This window comes from Cornus florida, unplaced genomic scaffold (genome assembly GCF_030987335.1).
Source record: "Cornus florida cultivar Cherokee Brave unplaced genomic scaffold, ASM3098733v1 CherokeeBrave_3.0.0_Hap2_Chr03, whole genome shotgun sequence".
In the NCBI taxonomy this organism is placed as follows: Eukaryota; Viridiplantae; Streptophyta; class Magnoliopsida; order Cornales; family Cornaceae; genus Cornus; species Cornus florida.
In genome coordinates this window covers 27785390-27805191 of record NW_026775573.1, presented here as the reverse complement: position 1 = coordinate 27805191, position 19802 = coordinate 27785390, and the positions used below count along the sequence as shown (strand labels likewise).

The following is a 19802-nucleotide window of genomic DNA, read 5'->3' as shown; positions in this document are numbered from 1 at the left end:
AAGCCAATAGGTGCCTCTAAAAATAGAGCATCCGCAAGGGAAAGAAGTTGAGCCAATAGGTGCCTCTAAAAATAGATCTAAAAATAGCATCCGCAAGGGAAAGAAGTTGTTGAGGTATTATCATCATTTTATATGATTTGATTTTATATATAATTTTTAATTTATTTAATTGAAATAAAGTATTATCGTCATTTTAAATTTTCAGAATTTATTTATATCAAATTAATAATATAGAGTAATTTTATACTTATACATGGACATTTTTGTAGTATACCCCTTCGCGGTTCTCTTGCTATCTGAATTTTTGGGAAGTCACAATTTATCGATCCCTAAGATCCAAAACCCTAATCTAATTTTAAAGGATGAGGCTTTCTTCTGTTATCGCCGATCGCCGCGTTGCCTTGGCTTGTCTCTCCTTTTCCCTTTGTATTCCCCCTTGTTGCCCTAGAAATAGTACTTTCCTTGTGAAATTAGGTATTCGTTGAAGGAAAGGAAGAATTCGTTTATAGAAACAAACCCTAACCCCTTCCCGGTTCTCTTACCAGAAGTATCGGTTCTCTTGCTATCTGAATTTTTGTGAAGTCACAATTTATCGATCCCAAGATTCGGTTCTCTCTTTCCGGTTCGGTTCACTTGTGGTCGTGGTTGAAGATGGTGAACAGAAGAAGGCAACAATGGTCCATAGGGCGATCTTTTTACACAGAATTGCAAATTCCATATGAAGCATCTGATACGGTTTTGCTTGAGAGTAGATCGACATAACTATAGATACAACAGTGATATGGTGGAAGTCAATCGCACTACCACAATACGTGTGTACCCTATGCCGTCGTGTGTCATGGAATCCGATGACTTGTCGCGCAGATTTTTCAATTTCTTCGTGTTCCGCATGGGAGTTACCGGTGATGACCGGATGTATCACGATGCTCTCTCTTTATCGCGCGCCTTCCACCACCATAGAAGTGATATTCCAGACAATGCCACACCCGTAGTTATTATTAAAATACTAATCAACACATCCTCTGATGAGGAGGATCCTATGGTTGTTGACGGCGAGGGTGAGTCCGATTTTGATGAAATTGATCATAATGATGATTGGCCACTGGTTCGGATTCTACAAGCGTCCATGACTAGTACTCGGGGTTTGAATGGATCAATGGCTCGGGCTATACAGGAGTCCATGGACGAGTACGTCGCGTTGAAGCTTGTACCCGCAAGTCAATCATCCATCGACGCCTTGGGGAAGATGACATTTTATCGCTCTTGCACCATTTGTCTCGAGAAATTCTGTGATGAAGGATCCATCACTCGCATGCCCTGCTCTCACGTCTATCATGGAGATTGCATTACTAGGTGGCTTAAGACCAACCACTCTTGTCCGCTTTGCCGTTTCAAGATGCCAACCACTTGATTCAGCTTAGGTTCTGTTTTCTATTTTGTATACTGTGAAGGTTTATTCAAGATTTTATCTAGCCTCTGTTTTTGTTTCTGATTTAGTGTACACATTCAATATAGAAACCATTCTTTGGTTGTGCTAAAACTTCATCATGAGCACTTGTAAATAACCTACATGAATAACCTTTACCTAGTTGACAATATTTCTAAACTTGAAAGGACCTGTGTAGAATTTTAGTAACCACCACAAGAAGATAGAATACAAGATTCAATACTCGGCTTGTTTCAATCTAAACACAACACCAAGGTTCAATACAGGCCGGGCATCACCCACTGGCCTAATCGGTAAAGCACCCAGGTGTGCCCAGGAGAGGAAAAAAAACAAAGGTTCTATACAGTCCCAAGGAAGCAAAAGAAAAAGAAAATTACATGATCTAGACAAAGAATGAAGCAATAGCATATGAACTTAAAAGGCAACAGCCAAATAGACAACCTAGCTCGTACTTCCCAGGATAAGAAACAGCAAATTCTATTTTCTGATTAAAAAAAAATGAGGTTCCCATGGACAATAACATCATAATAACACAAACTCCATCATTTGTTAATTTCCTGTAAATCACATTAATGAGTTCTCTCAGTTAATGTATATCATTGCCAAAATTTGTTGTAGTTCCTTGTAGATCACAAGCGCGCTGTTCACACTCCAACTTGCCCCACCGTGCATCAACTCGCTCACAGTGAAATACCAGCTTACCGAGGCTGTTGAAACAAGAGCAAACCAGAAATCAACATTAACAAAACTTCACAAGCTTCCTGATTTGAAGAGACTAATTTTATTGAAATTATCACCCTGGCTCAGCTTGGCCCTTGAGATCCAGAACAACTACGCAAATTTAAGTGGTTAAACAGAGAACAAGCCCCATGGTTTTGCCAGACTCCTACTAGTCGGTCATGTGCAATCCGGCACAACCTAGTCCAAAGCATGCAACCTCTAAAAGGCATCCACTTACTTAACAGTTTGAATTTGTCCAGTTAACTGGTCTTATTACCATGCAAGAGCTAAAGTGTATTAATGATTCACCATTCTTTATCAATCAAATTATATCTTTTCAATTTGTATGTTCAAAACATTGATAAGATACTGGTAGATTTTATTTGAGAACAACATATGTTACCTTCTGTTAACAACATTGTGTACATGACATAACCATTGGGAAAACTCAGCCTGAGATCCAGCCTGTACAGGATTTGATCTGTCAAACATATACACAAAAGTACTGTCACTTGCAGAAGTTTTATCAATTCAAACATTTGGAAACCAATTAAATATAGCATGATTCAGCCATTCTTGTTGGAATTTTGAAGGCACAAAATATCCTACACTGAAGCATTTCAAATAAAACGGAGAGCAGTTAAAATGATGAGAAGATCTGAAATGACTACTTTTTTCTTAAAATTCTAAAATGATCCTACACATGCTACAGAGATGTGAAAAGGCCATATAAGGAAAAAGCAAAATGTATTAGATATTGCATAAAAATAAAGAGAAGCAATGCCAGTCTACGTCATCCTTAATCACTTCTGGCATCAACTCCAGTCCTTTTGCGCCAGTTTCACTTACATTTTGGAATAATTCCATTCGAAAAGAACAATTGTTGTTTCAAGGGAGAGAATGGATTCCTTTCCATGAGCCATTTAAACCACCATTGGCCTCTTATTTTGCTCAAATGCAAAGCACAGCCTAGTCAAAATGGATGTTTGGATTTGGACTGATGTCTTGGCATAGTGAGGGTGGGTCTTGGTGCAATGGTAAGGTTGCTCCATTGTGACCTGGAGGTCACGGGTTTGAATCATGGAAACAGCCTCTCCGCATGCCAAGACATCATTTTCCTAGACCCCGCAATGATGGGAGCCTCGTGCATTGGGCTAGCCCTTTATGTCTTGGCATATTGGTAATTTAGGATAAATATGGACAACAACATCAGGGTTCAAATCCTATCACCTATCAGAAAAAGGCAGGAGAAAAGTATTGTTGACGTGAACACAAAATCCAAGCTGCCATTAGATAGTAGACAATAAAAAAATCCTATTGCTAAGCAATAACAGTTTTCTGATATAGCACCCAAACTAGAGAGGCTTGCAAGAAAGAAAAATACAATATACTCAACATGAAAGCATACTAATTGTTCCGATTTAGATAAACATGAAATTTCAAATCTAAAAAATTTAGACCAACAACTAAAAACAATAAGAATTCATAGGGAATGAAGTATATTATATACCTTAGAACTTCTTTAAAGTGATCAGCACATTCCTTGCACGGGTACATCCGAGATAATATTGACATCTGCATGCTAAGAATATGTCAATGGCTTTAATAGCCAGTAAGTACAAAATGTTCTCTCTTTGAAACACACGCACACACAATGAAAGCTTTTATTTAAATTCATTTATTTCCTTCAAATGAATAAAAGCAATGTTCAAACAGGATTCAAAACAAAAAGAATAATTACGACTTGAAACGTATAGGTGCAAATCAAATGAGTCGGTGAGTTGAGGGGTCATCCTTAGAGCAAACCAAGGAATACAATTCTCAACCTAAGACTGAACCCAACCCTACCACCAACCCAAATAGGCTAACCTAAGCTTGACCTGGCACCTTTTCCTTTTGAGTCGGGTAAAGCTCTGATTGGTCCGGTTGCACTAAAAAATAAAAAATAAATTAAACTTTTAAAAAATCATGGCTAATACACCAAGCTGAAAACATTACTACAAACATTCCAACAATCTAAATACAACTAAATATTTAAGAAACTATATGTAATAATAGTATTGATAATAAAGGTCAGGCCTGGGTTCCTCTACCCAAACCCAACCTGAATAGAGGTTAAAGAATTTCAACTCAAGCCCAATCAGAACAACAACAAAAAAACTCTCAAGCCAGCCCAAAAACAGGATCAGAATTGGGTCACACAGGACAAGTTCCCACCCTATTTAAACAGGATGAATCTGGTGCTTATATCATGAAATCTGAACTTGCATCCATAGAGATACTGAAATTAAGTTCTAATTCAAATCTGACTGTCAGGACTCTTAAACAACTTCTTTTGAGTTTGAGTTGAATTGGGAATTCAAGTGTTCAAATTGAATTTAAAAAAGATATTAAATTTTATAACTTAATTTACTTCTATTCAAATTGTAAATTCTTTCTCATAGATTGCAGACAAAATGTTAGATTATACATCTTATACTCAATGTACCTTGCACAACACTATTGTATTGTATTCTACTACTGTACTACCTTACCTACCACCTATGAGTTCATGCCTATAACTAGGCCTTTTATGTAATGTTCTCAATACAATTGAATATACATTATTTCCATCATGGTATCAGAACTAGGGTTTTAAAACCTTTTCGTTCTCTTTTCCTTTCGGGGTCCTTTTCTAGCCATTCGGTGCCACAAGCAGTGACACTCCCTAGCGGCGTCTCATTGCCGTTCAAGCACTGACCCTTTTCAGAATTAGGTCTTCCATCCTTTCGAGTTTCAGACCATATCACTTGAAAGAACTGAAGTCGATCGTCAAAACCCGGCAAGAAACACCCCAAAAAGCCCTTTCAGGAGCCCTCACACACCGCCGGAAGGTTCTACTAGTTTGCCCATGCACCAATGTGGCTACATGCGCCACCAGTCTCTGTCACGCCCCCACGCGCAATCACGCATCGGACCCTCTGGTCTACACGTCAGCTATACAGTCTGATTTGTCACGACGTCAGTAGACATATCAACCTACTGCCATGTCAGTACTTTGCCACATGAGCCAGAAGTCCAACTTTTCTGACACATCAGCCAGAAGCACGACTTTTTTGACACGTTAGCATAGTGCTACGTCATCTGCCACACCAGCATACTACCATCTGACACATCAGCATCCTACCTACCACGTCAAATAGTTTACCAGGTGTTTCCCACTCAATTTTTTGCACATAATTCAAATTTTTAGACCATTTTTGCATTTGGCATCTCCAAATGACACAAAACAAGGTCACTCATCCTATTCAAGGTGTTCTTAATGGGACACCTACTCTTTTTGGAGCCAATCAATGCGTAGCTTCCTCAAGGGTCACACCATGGTCTTCGCCACACACCAGTTCATTACAAGGATGAAACTGCAGATGCCTATATTTCACGTGTCGAGGATTGGGATAGGAACAACCACAAAATAATCTCCTGGTTATACAACACAACAAATCCATCAATTGGCATGGAATTTGGGAGTTCTGACTTATGAGTTATGACACTACCAAGGAAGTCTGGGTAATGCTTGCTTTTCGATACTCTGGCTCCAATGGTTCTCGACAAGACTAGCTTATAGTCCAATTCTACAATCTCAAGCAAGAATCCGGTTAGCGTATTAATGAGTTCTTTGCTCGTATAAAATTTCTCTGGGATAAGCTAGCTCTTTTAGAACCACCATGGGAACATCCTTCTGAGGCCAATATTTTATTTTATTTTATTTTTTTCCATATCGTAATCAACTTCGACCTCACCAGTTTGTGATAGGTCTTTATGCAGATTTTGAGCTTGTGCGCAATCAGCTTCTTCATCAGTCTCCTTTGCTCTCACTTGATCAAGCTCTCAATGAACTTGTATGAGAGGAGACACCTTAAAAACTCTCTCGATAATAGGAGTGCAATTTAGATTGCATATAATGACGTACTTCATGAGCGCACCAAACACATTGAAATTGATTGTCACTTTATTCATCTATCATCTTCTAATTGATCGTGGTACTCACTATACCTTGTACTACACTATTACATTGTTTCTATCAAGGATAGAAATAATGTATATTCAATTATATTGATAACATATAGTAAGTCTAATCAATTATAAAATTACCATATAGTAAGTCTAATCAATTTTGGATCCTAATTATATTGCAGTAACTAAACTCATGTCCAATCAGAATTCAAAGAACTAATTAACCTGATTCAATTTCGTCATAGGATCTTAATTTGGTTGAATTTGGATATTCATCCACCTGTTTACTACCCTATATGGAATCGAAGAGTAAAATTTGGGGAAATAAGGATAAAATAACACATTCAAGCAAAATAGCCAAAACCAGATGAAGTTTGCCCCAAGAAGAGGAGAATATTTTGGTTGACGTAGAACAAAACCAGAAAATATGGAAATTGAATTTAGGGCTTGCTTATGTTGAGTTCGGTCTGATGAATGACAGCCTATTCTACTCCTAAAATTGGACTTGGTTTGGACCTCACCTAGCAGAAACTGCAGATGCTGCAGCCGTACTCTTCAGCACACACCAGTCTTAAGCAAGCCATGTATGCCTAAAGATCGTAACTATAATCCTCTTAAATGTCTCCTCATTATCATCACAACTAATGCTGGTATTTTTCCAACTAATTAGATTCAGCATTAACTGTTTCACGAATTTACTAAAAATTTTACTTAATAATATTAGTTCTTCTGAAAAATATTTCCACCACTCTATCCAGAACCTGGGTTGTCCATCCCCTGTCCTTTTGGACATTCAAGTCAGCCCAATTGAATCCTTCTCAAGTCACGTCGTGTCTTAATTACATGTATGCTCAGTTTACTCATCACATAGCTATGACATGTTCACCCAAAAGAGAGTAATCCTAGATTTAATCTAAATTTGAGATCATTAAATGATAAAAATTGTAAAATCGTCATTTCAGCAAATGTTTGTTCAGTGCATCTTACCACAGTTTACCACAACAGAACAATTTTTGGTAACATGTGTTGAAAAAAATGAAAATGTGGTTTTAAAATATCAAGCTAAAAAAACCATCTAAAGTACAATAAAACATGCACACATGGAGGGTGAAGAAGTATCGTACCAGCTCTTTTACATCCTTCTTTTGTTGTCTAGTTGGATTATCTGGATACTGCAAAGATCGAGAGCCATTTGAAAATTTCAATATATTTTAAATGTCAAGAACATGTCACATAACATAGATAAAACATTGGAAATCAATTGCATGAAGGTGATTGAAGTTACAATTTTAACTCACCATATGCTCACTAACGAATATAAAATCAATCAAGATTATATTTCTAACATAAAAATTCTAAATATATATATATATTTGTCTTCTCCTAGCACCATATGTGGGGGCAGACACTGGGTAATGCACTTTCTCTTTCACCTTTTTTGTCCCTTTTCTTTTCTCTTCAAGTAAATATCATATGGAAATATAATCCTGACAGTGCCAAAGCAAAAAATCCTAGTTTAAAACATTGCTAGTACAAGGGGAAAACTCGTTGTAACATATAAGACACGTTGAAGTCAAGTTCTTTTAAACCAAGGGCAATCAAAGTATCTATTAACTGACAGGACAAAAAATATAAGCTCTGGAAGCCCAAAACAAGGGCTGTGAACATGGGTAATTAAGAGGCCTTTACGTCCAGACAAGTGTGTTTCTGGTGGTTCTTGGTTGATAGGTTCTTCTAATTCCAAAACATGTTTGTTTTTTTTTGTTTTTTTTTTTTGATTTGTAAGAATGTATTAGAAAGCACTCAAAAGGGGAACCCATCCCGGAAACTATACAAGGGCCGAAGCCAAAAAAGAGGTCCTAAGGACCCAAGGAGCCCAAAAGATCAACAATCTCCTTTATAGATTTACAATTTCTCCCCATCACCCAACTAAAAGGAGAACTAATAATAAGAAAATTCAAAGCCCCAATGAAAAATTCCTCCCCGTCAAAAGATCTACTATTCCGCTCCTTCAAATGCACCACCAAACACAAAAGGGGGCCGCCCTCCAAAAATCACAGAGCATGGGCTCCCACTGAACAGCCTCCCAAGCGTCGATCAAACCCCTTGCAGATGGAGGCATAACCCAATGGATGCCAAACAAACCAACAATAAGGCTCCAACATTATTATAACGAGCTACCCTATTCATGTCATGTAATGTGTCACTATTCATTGTACTTTATACTTACGGATTGATACTTGTTTGATTTAAGGGTTGTACTCTGTAGTTTATTAAAATGAGGGTTTTATGGTGTATAAAAGCACTTATAATGATCTCTCTTTTGGAGTAAGTGCATATTGAATTAAGCTTCACAAGTCCACCACTAAATCACTTTTAAAAAGATTTTGATTGCTTTGTCTTTCTTCTTTATCTCATCTTTTTTCCTCTTTTAATTGCACTTCTTATCTATCTTCTTCTAATCTTATCAAATTTCTTTATAATAATGCAGCATACTATCTTACAAAAATCAATCTTTAAATCATTAAATAATCCTAGTTTGATTCCTAAATCACTTTAACCAATTCTCGACAAACCCTGACAATAATTTTTCATTGAGTTGCTGGAAATCCAAAGCATCTTGCATCAGTGGTATTTGACAATGCCTACTGTTTTGCAAGAGGAAAACCAACTTTTTTATGAATATTGTGTGAGAATCAAGCATGACAACTAAGGGTCACTGCTTGGTGCTGTGGTAAAAAAAAGAAAAAAAAAAAAAAGAAAAAAAACGAAAGAAAAAGTGTGAGGATGATAATTCAAGTCTCATATTTTACTACTTGTGCAAATAATAACAAAGGTAATCTTCCCCTCCCAGAAGCCCATGTAGCTGGGACATATTCTGGGTAATGCATTTTTGCACTTAATAATGCATGATAATTCAGATTACACAATTTCCTTCTTTATCTGACCTAAAAGGCTAAAAGATAACTATAAATATCATTTAATTTAAGATGCCTACTTGAACAAGAGCATTATTATTCATTAGCTTGGGGGGGTGGGGGGTGTTGTGGGAAGCAATAGCATTATTTTTAAGAAAATAAAAATAGCCATTGCAAACAAAAACTAAATCAGATAATCATAATGTCAAAAAAGCAAAGAAAACAATGAGTATGAGAGGACCTGAGCAGCAAGAGTGTGAAGGAAAGTCCATGTTGCCCTTCCAAGCTGTTCTTTAGTAACCGGTGAAGTTGATTTCCCCTGGAGAAAGGACAATCAATAAGAAGTAGCAAACATAATATTTCTCACACCAATTTTCTATGACAAATTGACAATATAATCATTAAGTTGATATAAAAAGAAATTGAAGTAGGAACTCGAATTGAGTCAGCAATCCCGTGCACAAAATATTGGTAGTGGCGAAGTTACTCTCAGAAGGACTCTAGATTCTTATATCATATCCCCAATTGTGAATTTTCTTATTTACCTATTTTACCAGGAACCCATTGGTTCACTACTGCTTTTTCAGGACAAGAAGATCAGCAACGCGTGGGTAACAAAAAGAAAAATTCTTAGAATGGAGAAATGTGTTCCAATGGCTTTTTTTGGGAGACTCCTCTCCAGGAAATAAGCTGGTTTTTTTATCTTTATTTCGTCTTGCATGACAATTATATTCTAGAAAAACATTGTAAGTGAATGCAGTCACAACGAATCGCACAGCCATGCTTCTTTTACAATATTTGAATTCCCATCAAACAAATGTAGTCTTAGTTACAGAATTCAAGCCGTCAACTGTCAACTGTCAACTCTCATATTTCATGGTGGATTAGTGTAACAGGTGATTGTGAATTGGCTTGACATTGACAATGAAAGTGCACATACCTTAGAGTGAAAACATTACGCAAATCATTGACTACACACATCATTGCTTCTTATTAGGAAAAACAAGGGCCCATTCAATAACAAATTGACCTATTTATACCCAAAAAAAAGGAATGCAAAGTTGAACCAAGAAGAGCTTACACCATTCTACAGTACACAGAAAAGGGAAATGATACTATCTTACACAATTAAAATTCAATCAAACAAAACTATTAAACACCCATGTGGGATTTCAAATAGAAAGACTCTATCCACTATCACAACAAAATCATGTTAGACTCTCCATTCAGGACATTTATCGAGCAGTTACTGAGCAATAGCACAGCACCATTAGACAAAACCAAGTAACAAGGACGTTCCAATTTGAAGTTCAAAGTAATTAACTTTTCGCGCGTAACTGTATGGAATGAAAAGAGAATTGAGTACCTCACTGAGACTGTCTTTGGGTTGGAGAAGAACAGAGTTAGTGTTTGAGCGTGATGGGTTTGCAGACGAGGAGAGAGAAAAGAGAGGCTGTCCATTTGTGGGTGATGGGAGATTGGAGAGGCCAATGAATTGGGATAAATGGGTTTGAACACAGCGTGAGACTTTTTCGAACGTTTGAAAGAGAGCCTGCAATGGATTTTCAGACATGGAGAGACGAGAGAATGTTCTGCGGAGTAAAAGGTATTACGCGAATCCAATAGCGACTATTTTCGGGGGTCCGTTCCCTTCACTGTTGAGAACCTTCTGTGTTCCTACGGTGTATCAATTTTTATAAATTTTAATCATATATATTATATTTTTATTTTAAAAATTTTCATTTTAATTCCCCTCAGTAGTCAATTCATCTAAATTTCATTTCTTTAAGGGTTAGTTTGGTTAGCGTCAACTAGATAGAAAGAAAAAAAAAAATAACGAAATATTTCGGTAACTAGTTGATTTTTCTTAGCGCTTAGTTCTGAACGGAACGGATTAAGACATTAACCTATTAAGTGCGATTTAAAATAAAGTAAAAACTTTAAATGATAAAAATATTAATTATCTTTTGATATTGAGCGACAGATTTTACAAATTACTCACCACACAATTCATGTGAAGGAAGACTATACATATAGTAAAAATAAAAAACATCCATCATTTTGAGAATCTATTCCATTCACTAGATTTAATAAAAACTACCGTATTTTTTAAAAATTACTTTTCTAATTTTAATTTGGTTTATGTTAGTGTTTTTTAGTTCCCAAGTGTGTTTACACTCCACCAAAAAAAAAAAATAAATAAATAAATAGCCTTGTGTAAGAGACCCACAAAGGGCATCAGAAATTTAGCGTGTTTCCATATAGTATTTTATTTTTTTCTCTCATGGTAGGTATTTTTCGGTTCAGTAATGCTTTTTAGAGAGTTCACTCTCATAAGTTCTTTTTATTTAATCATTTAGAATTATTTTTGAAATTGGTAAAAAGTCAAATGAATCATTTAATAAAAATTTATTTCAGTAATTAAACAAAGAGAGCTCCTCATTTAATAAATATTTCATTTGGAAAGCTCAAAAATGAGGAGCTCTTCTAATAGGAGAATATATACTTGTGCCCCGTGCACCAGTACCTCACAACCGTCCAAATCCCTGCTCTAATGATAACATGACTCTTTTTAGTCTTGAAGTGTGTTATTTAATATTGTGTTGCATTATCTCTATTTATGTAATTTAGAGTAATTTGTCGATGATTTTGAAGTTTGTTTGAACCGCCAAAAGGTCAAATGGACAGGCAGACATGGTCTTTCGGAATAGTTTCAACAAGTCATTTTGACTCAACAATATCATAGTTTGATTGGAAAATGGCCAAACTCGTTGCTGTGTAAGGTGCTTTTCGACCAAATTCTATGTTTAGGGTATATAATTGTTTTTTTTCTAACTTTAAATATTTTAGAATTTTTGTTAGAAGTTTAAACGGATTCAAATTATTTTGATTTTTGATATTTAGTAGTTTTTAGTAATTAGGTTTCTGATCTTATTTTTACAAAAAAATTTAAGAAAGTTTAATTTTGAACAATTTCTTTATAATGCTAGTTTTTGTTTTTTATTTTTATTTTTTAAATGATTCCTGCATAGCATTCAATTTATTAATAATATATCATAATTTTCTGTAATTTATCTTCAAATTTGTGGAATCTTCCATCAAAGTTACTCCTAGTTCTTTGTTACCATTTCATAGCTTCGGTTTTGTTAACATGTATGTGTGTATATATTATGTATAATAATTTTAATAAATTAAAATCATATATATATTTTTTCGCAAGTAAGAAAAACATATTTATTGATTAGAATCAGAAATTACATCCAAACCAACTTTATGCAAAGCAAAATTTAGGAAATTGTCATCCAATATTTATTTTAATTTTTTAAAAAATTAAAATCATATGTGCTAAATTCATTTTAATTCCCGTGCATAATATCCAAAATGAATTATTCTTATTCCGACAATTTAATTTGAATGAGCTAACCAACTCACTCAATAAATTCATTTAAAAAAACAAAATATTAGTAGTGAGTGTAGTGACTAATAAAAGAGACCCCCACTAATAATAAGTGCTTGGATTTTCTTATTAAAAGACTACCAAATTGAATGTGACTTATAAATATTGAATGTAATCAATGTGTACTTAATTCTGTATGTATAAATGTATGGCATTAATTGCAAGTTTTGTTATCCAAATTATTTTAGTCACTTATTTGGAAGAAAAAAAATAATGCCACTTAGATCAAAGTGCTATAATCAATAAAAAAAATAATTAAAAATTAAATTCTTAGAAACATTTTTTTAGTTAACTCAGGTGTTTGGAGTGGCCTTCTTAACAATCCAATTGATTTTCGAGAAATTGGAAGAATAACTTTTCACCCAGGCCGGCCGAGTAAGTCAAATATCACATCTCGAGCTTGCTAAGATTTAAAATCTAAGTGAATAAATCGCTGGATATCCCAGTAGATTCTTAAAAACGTGTTAAAGTGGTCATCCGCAACATAAATCGCACTTGCACATTGACTTTACAAGGATGTTTGAAAAGTAAGTCCTCGTTGCCGTGTCGTGTGTGGAACACAGTTAGCATCAAATAAAGCTTAGAAGAAGAAAATCACAATGAAAATGGAAATCAGAGAAAGCATCGATTGAGAAAAAAACAAAAAAAACACTTGTGGGTTGAACTTAAAAGCCAATCCCACATCAACCTATTCGAATCAGGTCAATATCTCTATCTTCATCTGCAATTCAATTCGCTTGATGGGTTTTCGTTTTTCGTCAACATCACGAGCATTATCACTACTACTCAGAATCACACCATTAAATTCCCCATTTCTTTTCGAATTTTAGTTTGTGAGTTGTGTAGCTTTTTTCACTCTACTTATTTGTTTGCTCAATTTGCTTTTTGGGTTTTCAAATTATTCCGAGAATTAGAGTTTGAACATCTGATTTCTGTCATCATAACAAATTGTTGCTTGATTTTTAGGCAAAACCCATATGAATAAGGACATAGAACTGTGATTGTGGGCAAGTTTCAATCTCTCTTTCACCTGTTTGTTGATGGGTGAAACTGAAGAGGGAATGGTAAGTAAGGTAAAGAATGATGCAACAAAGTCAAACCCTAAGCTAACTGTTTTGCCACTCATTGCTCTGATCTTCTATGAGGTGTCTGGGGGTCCATTTGGTGTAGAAGATTCAGTTAGGGCTGGAGGTGGCCCTCTCTTGTCTTTGCTTGGTTTCTTGATCTTCCCTTTGTTTTGGAGCATCCCAGAAGCTCTAATCACAGCTGAACTCGCCACGAGCTTCCCCGAAAACGGTGGCTATGTCATTTGGATATCATCAGCTTTTGGGCCTTTCTGGGGTTTCCAAGAAGGGTTCTGGAAATGGTTTAGTGGGGTTATGGACAATGCCCTTTACCCGGTATTGTTCCTTGACTACTTAAAGCATTCATTCCCAATCTTTAATCGATTAGTTGCTCGAATTCCTGCTCTTCTAGGAATCACAGTTTCGTTAACATATTTGAATTATCGAGGTCTGCACATTGTTGGGTTTTCTGCAGTCTTGCTTGCAGTTTTCTCGCTCTGCCCATTTGTTGTAATGGCTCTTCTTTCAATTCCTCGAATTAGGCCTCAACGGTGGCTAGTTGTGGATTTTAGGAAGGTGAATTGGAGGGGGTACTTCAATAGCATGTTTTGGAATCTGAATTATTGGGATAAGGCAAGTACACTTGCAGGGGAGATTGAAAACCCGAGTAGGACATTCCCTAAGGCATTGCTTGGGGCTGTGGTTGTGGTAGTTTCTTCGTATTTGATTCCACTTCTTGCGGGAACAGGAGCTTTAAAGTCTGATCCTAGTGAGTGGAGTGATGGCTATTTTGCGGAGGTTGGTATGCTGATAGGAGGGTTTTGGCTCAAGTGGTGGATCCAGGCTGCTGCTGCAATGTCTAACCTGGGGTTGTTTGAAGCAGAAATGAGTGGTGATGCCTTTCAACTTCTTGGGATGAGTGAAATGGGAATGCTTCCGGCTATATTTGCTTCAAGGTCAGTCATTTTCTATTCTTTTCTTTTTTTCTTTTTCTTTTTCTTTTTTTGTCCTGAAGCTCAGCCATTTTCAGTTTCTTAGTAATTGATCATATTGATAATTATTACATGTTTTCTTTAAATATTATGAACAAGTTATGCTTGTTAGCAACTTCAAGTCATTGGGCTAGGTGTTATAGCCTCTCCTTTCCTTTGGGGAGGAGAGGGTTTGAGCCTTAGGCGGGTCAAATTGTGCGTGCGTCTGAGTTGTTTACCTAACCAAAAAGAAGAAAAAGGAGAGAATCTTCACCAATGCCTAGATGGAAAGTGAGTAAAGCCAGTGAGGTTGTGTTAGTTTCAACTATTTCAACTGTTTCAATAATGAAAAGGGGTTTTTGATATTGAATTAAATCTTTTAACTATTTTTTTTCCTGAATAAATCTTTTAACTGTGTGTGGGAAATTACTAAAGCAATTTCAAAATTTTAATGGATACTGAAATAGATCTTCTTTTAAGTATCATTTATCATGGAAATTTTCTAGAGCTTTTTTGAATAAACATGCTGCGAAAAGGCTTGTTGAGTTGAGTTTTGTTTGTATTTCAAATAGGCATGAGTAGAATATTATGTAAACATATAGGATAGAAATTTGCTGAGGTTATGTGAATAGAAGTTTTCTTCTTTTCATGCTCCAGACTTCATCTGTTGGACCATGATTTTGCAACGTGTATGGAATGAAAAGTTCAATGTCCGTCACTGTTGTTGTAAGATAAACATTGAGATACAAGCAGATACATCCACCATTAAAGTCCTATGCTTTGAAACCGAGATGTTATAGATGAACTAGGTATCAAATTATAGTGCTTTATAACAATATGTGCTTGGGCATGTAATCTCAACAAATTACTCTACTTCATTATTTAGTCTGCCAACTCCTTCCGGCACTCTCTTAAATATCACACGATCCATGCTTACTTCAGGAATCATTTGAACACAACAATTATTTTAGTTAGATATTTTTAGACACTAATGTGCTTTGCCATGAAAACCTGATTTGAATCTCTCTTCCAATTTTTTTGCTTTCAATTATAATTCGAGACAAAATAAATTTTCACCTTAGGTTGTTTAAAGTAATTATGTGACTTATTGTTGATGATTCTTCTAGATCGAAGTATGGGACGCCCACCATTAGCATCTTGTTCTCCGCAACTGGTGTTATATTTTTGTCATGGATGAGTTTTCAGGAGATCTTGGAATTTCTCAACTTCCTTTATTCCATAGGAATGCTCCTTGAGTTTGCAGCTTTTGTAAAACTAAGAATAAAGAAGCCAGATCTTCATAGACCGTACAAAGTCCCATTACAAACCTTTGGCGCAACAATGCTTTGCCTACCTCCTGCTTTACTGCTTATTCTTGTGATGTGTTTGGCATCTTTACAGACATACTTAGTTAGCGGGGCTGTCATTATTCTCGGGGTTTTCTTGTACCCTACTGTAGTTCATGCAAAGGATAGGAAATGGATACACTTCAATACAGAACAACCCGCTGGGCCATCTGATACTGATCCTGAAGGCGATCCAATTCTTTCAGAACAGCATCAAGAAGTCAACGATGAAGCTTCAGTTAGCCTTCTTTCGGGCCAGTCATCTTCTGTGACAGAACAAACCGCAGAAGTCTCATTGGAAGAAGTTCTGAAATTGGAGTAATAGCTACTCACCATAGTTCCATAATATGCTTAGATAGTTACGAGTTTACCTTCACAATACCAACTTTACAGAAGAATAAATCATCATTTTATTTCATAAGCTGCATTTCATAAGTTGTAGTGATAACTTACATGTACTTGATTGAAATTATATTGATGTATCTCAGTGGAAGATTTTATCTAATAGCTCATGGTATAACTTTGTGATTAGTGATCAACTCATAGTAGGATATATATGTATTCAACGTAAATAAAAATTGTTAGCACTAGTATTTTTTCATTTACCCGATCGGAATGACTAGTATTTTTTGAAATATTTCTTTTACTTTCGAAAGTTCAAAATGTAAGCCGTTTTAACCATATTGTTACACATGTTCAAGTACTTGACATTCTAATTCTTACTAGTATATGTAGAAAGATAACAATTGGGCAATAGAGAGAGGTGGTGTGAATGTAAGGTTTTTATTGCACCATAGAATTTTAAACTTGGTTGCCTGATAGCTTGGTAAGAAGCAAATGAGCTCTCACCTCCTTATATAGGCCAAGCACCTAACAAAGAATGTTCTAGATATGTACAAGTGTCAATGGTCTAATTGTGGATGGTTCTCTTCCATAGAATGCTCCTACAATGCTAGAAAACTCTATATACTTCCATACTACACGACAATTATCAGAGAATTCTAGGCTACTCTATACTACTATAGACAAGTCTAGACGTCTCTACACATTTCTAGAGAATTCTGGAAAGATCTGCAATTGTGTAGAGAAGTCTAATGTATATGCGTGGCATAACCTCCGAGAGTGCTCATGAAAATGGAATTTAATAGCAAAGTTCTGAACCATTTGTCTATCAAGGTAAATTAATAGAAGTCAAACGCAAATTTCTGAATCAATTGTCCATACAAAGTAATTTAATAGAAGTTAAAAGCAAGTAAACCTTCCAAAGTGTTTCATATTTGCAAATTAGAAGAGTAATTCAATTCCCTAACCTGAATTAGATTGACAAAATTTATAAAACAAGAGCTAATAATCTGATATGGCCGCAACTACTGACACATCCTCATCAACAAAATGTCTTTATTAAAACCAAACATATCTGATAATTGGTCAACAAGTTACAACACAAGCCGTTGTAAACTTCACAAAAAAAAAAGTTTTATACTGAAAATTTATATAAAATCACTAAATTTCATTGTTCCCTTTGTTCTACCTTTCACAAAAAAACTTTGATACTTTTAACCATATTGTTACACATGTTCAAGCACTTGATATTCTAATTCTTACTAGTATATGTAGAAAGATAACAATTGGGCAATAGAGAGAGGTTGTGTGAATGTAAGGTTTGTATTGCACCATAGAATTTTAAACTCGGTTGCTTGGTAGCTTGGTAAGAAGCAAATGAGCTCTCACCTCCTTATATAGGCCAAGCGCCTTACGAAGAATGTTCTAGATATGTACAAGTGCAATGGTCTAATTGTGGATGGTTCTCTTCCATAGAATGCTCCTACAGTGCTAGAAAACTCTATATACTTCCATACTACACAAGACAATTATCAGAGAATTATAGGCTACTATAAAACTCTATATACTTCCATACTACACAAGACAATTATCAGAGAATTCTAGGCTACTTTATACTACTATAGAAAAGTCTAGACGTCTCTACACGTTTCTAGAGAATTCTGAAAAGATCTGCAATTGTGTAGAGAAGTCTACTGTATATGCGTGGCATAACCTCCGAGAATGCTCATGAAAATGGTAAACTCTCATATTCATGCTGTTCAAGATGGAAGTCTGAATTTTTGTGAAGCCTACCAGGTGCTTGTTATGTTGGAAACGGGGGCATTAAAAACATAAACTTTGGATGAGATTTGAAATAGATTCCGTTAATAATTTTTTACGGATCTCTAGACAAGCGCGTTTCTCTCCGTAAGCAGATGAATGTGGTATATTTACTTTCTGAAATCCGTTTCCGGATGAATGAGAAATTAGCTCCAAAGTGTGGTGTTTTGATAAGCCTAAATGGGTATGCAAAATGTGGGAAGTGTTTGTCCCACATGGAAAAAATGTTGAAACAAATTGAAATTTAAATAAGCTGAGTTTAAGATTTGGGCTTGGGCTTGGGCCTAATTGTAAAGTCCAGATTATTCTTTTTTTGGAATTTTAGATTGGGCCTAATTTTGGGCTGGGCTTATTTAAATGGGTTTCACAAATGAGTAGGGTTTTTGGGTGGTTGGTTTTTTGAATTAAAAAAACTACTTTTTAGTTTTTCTAAAAGGTTACACCTTTTAAATTAAAAAACCATATTTTAGTTTTTTCTAAAAGGTTACACCTTTTAAATTAAAAAACCACTTTTAGTTTTTTCCAAAGGGTTACACCTTTTTCCGAACCATCATAACCCATAGTTGCACCCACTCGAAAAGGCACATTGTAACTTATTGGAATGGATGTGTCTATTGGTGAACAGACACCATGTGAACCATTGCAACCTATTGGAATGGATGTGTCTAATGGTGAATAGACACCATGTGAACCATTGCAACCTATTGCAATGGTTGTGTCCAATGATGAAAAGACGCACCCCATCCGAAAAGGCATTTCTATTTCTATAAATACCCCCCTTTAGATCATTTGCAAGTCATTCATTTTCATTTTCTTCTATCTCCCTCTCTAGACTAGAACCCAACCCAAGTGGGTTCAAACCTTAGGTTAAGTGGTTCGAGCCACTTCGATCCTAATCCAATTTCATCGAGCTATATTAAGATTGGTCCGAGCCATTTGGTTCGGATTACACCCAATTCAGCATTTATATAGTATATAGATGCATTTTTTAGTCAGAGAGAGTATTACACGGAGGAGGTTCGCCGTATCCACGAGTTTGTAGTGCTGCTACTGGTGGATGTAGACCGTTGTATCCTGGGAGATAGACGCCACTGAGTCCGTTAGCACCATAGCGGGGCGAATCTGTCTTAAGGACATAGTATCCAATACTAGCCTCGGTCCAGGTTCATTCCTTGCATATTATTATTATTTTATTGCTTTATTTTGTATATTTAATTAAATATAGAGTTGCATATTTAATTAATGATTTATTAGCATATTGTTAATTATCTCATGACATATTAGTATAAAGGTTGTTATATCTTAAAAGTCACATTAAGCATATATTTTACCAACAATCTTAAGACAGAATCCTTCCTTGCGTAGATTTTATTATATATTTCTATTTAAGATATAAATAAGTAGATATTATACTAATAGTTGAGATATGATAAAATAATGTTATATACATTATTATATGATAATATGTTAAATATTAATGCATTCAATATTACGTGAAATTGAAGCATGTTATATAAGTAGATTATTGAATTATTCAATATTGGTTGAATTATTTAATTTTGTAATATGATATTATGAAGTATATGACATTACCTTAAACATGTACCAACTGGAGGTGGAAAAAAGTACTTCGTTACTTTTATCATTGGTTGCACAAGATACCGTTATGTGTATTTGTCACGAAGCAAAGATGAAACCTTAGAAATGTGACATCATATGAATT

At 35.4% G+C, this 19802-nt stretch overlaps 3 protein-coding genes across 4 annotated transcripts; 2 read left to right on the top strand and 1 right to left on the bottom strand.

The window, feature by feature from the left end:
* Positions 1-1565, top strand: LOC132300073 (E3 ubiquitin ligase BIG BROTHER-related-like). Its single transcript, XM_059797006.1, has 2 exons — positions 1-114; positions 270-1565. The coding sequence occupies exon 2, from the start codon at positions 719-721 to the stop codon at positions 1409-1411; it is 693 nt and encodes a 230-aa protein (XP_059652989.1). The 5' UTR covers positions 1-114; positions 270-718; the 3' UTR covers positions 1412-1565.
* Positions 1566-1659: 94 nt separating this feature from the next.
* On the bottom strand, positions 1660-10765 carry LOC132300074 (FAD-linked sulfhydryl oxidase ERV1). Its single transcript, XM_059797007.1, has 6 exons — positions 10445-10765; positions 9320-9397; positions 7285-7332; positions 3678-3742; positions 2571-2648; positions 1660-2154 (listed from the first exon to the last, which is right to left on the bottom strand). The coding sequence occupies exons 1-6, from the start codon at positions 10649-10651 to the stop codon at positions 2034-2036; spliced, it is 597 nt and encodes a 198-aa protein (XP_059652990.1). The 5' UTR covers positions 10652-10765; the 3' UTR covers positions 1660-2033.
* A 2256-nt stretch (positions 10766-13021) lies between these two features.
* Positions 13022-16521, top strand: LOC132300072 (probable polyamine transporter At3g19553). 2 transcript variants are annotated; one of them, XM_059797004.1, is made up of 3 exons: positions 13022-13236; positions 13502-14555; positions 15698-16521. In XM_059797004.1, the coding sequence occupies exons 2-3, from the start codon at positions 13576-13578 to the stop codon at positions 16236-16238; spliced, it is 1521 nt and encodes a 506-aa protein (XP_059652987.1). In that variant the 5' UTR covers positions 13022-13236; positions 13502-13575; the 3' UTR covers positions 16239-16521. The 2 variants fall into 2 exon arrangements, with proteins under 2 accessions (XP_059652987.1, XP_059652988.1); XM_059797005.1 differs by having other exon boundaries at positions 13022-13368.
* Positions 16522-19802: the final 3281 nt, after the last annotated feature.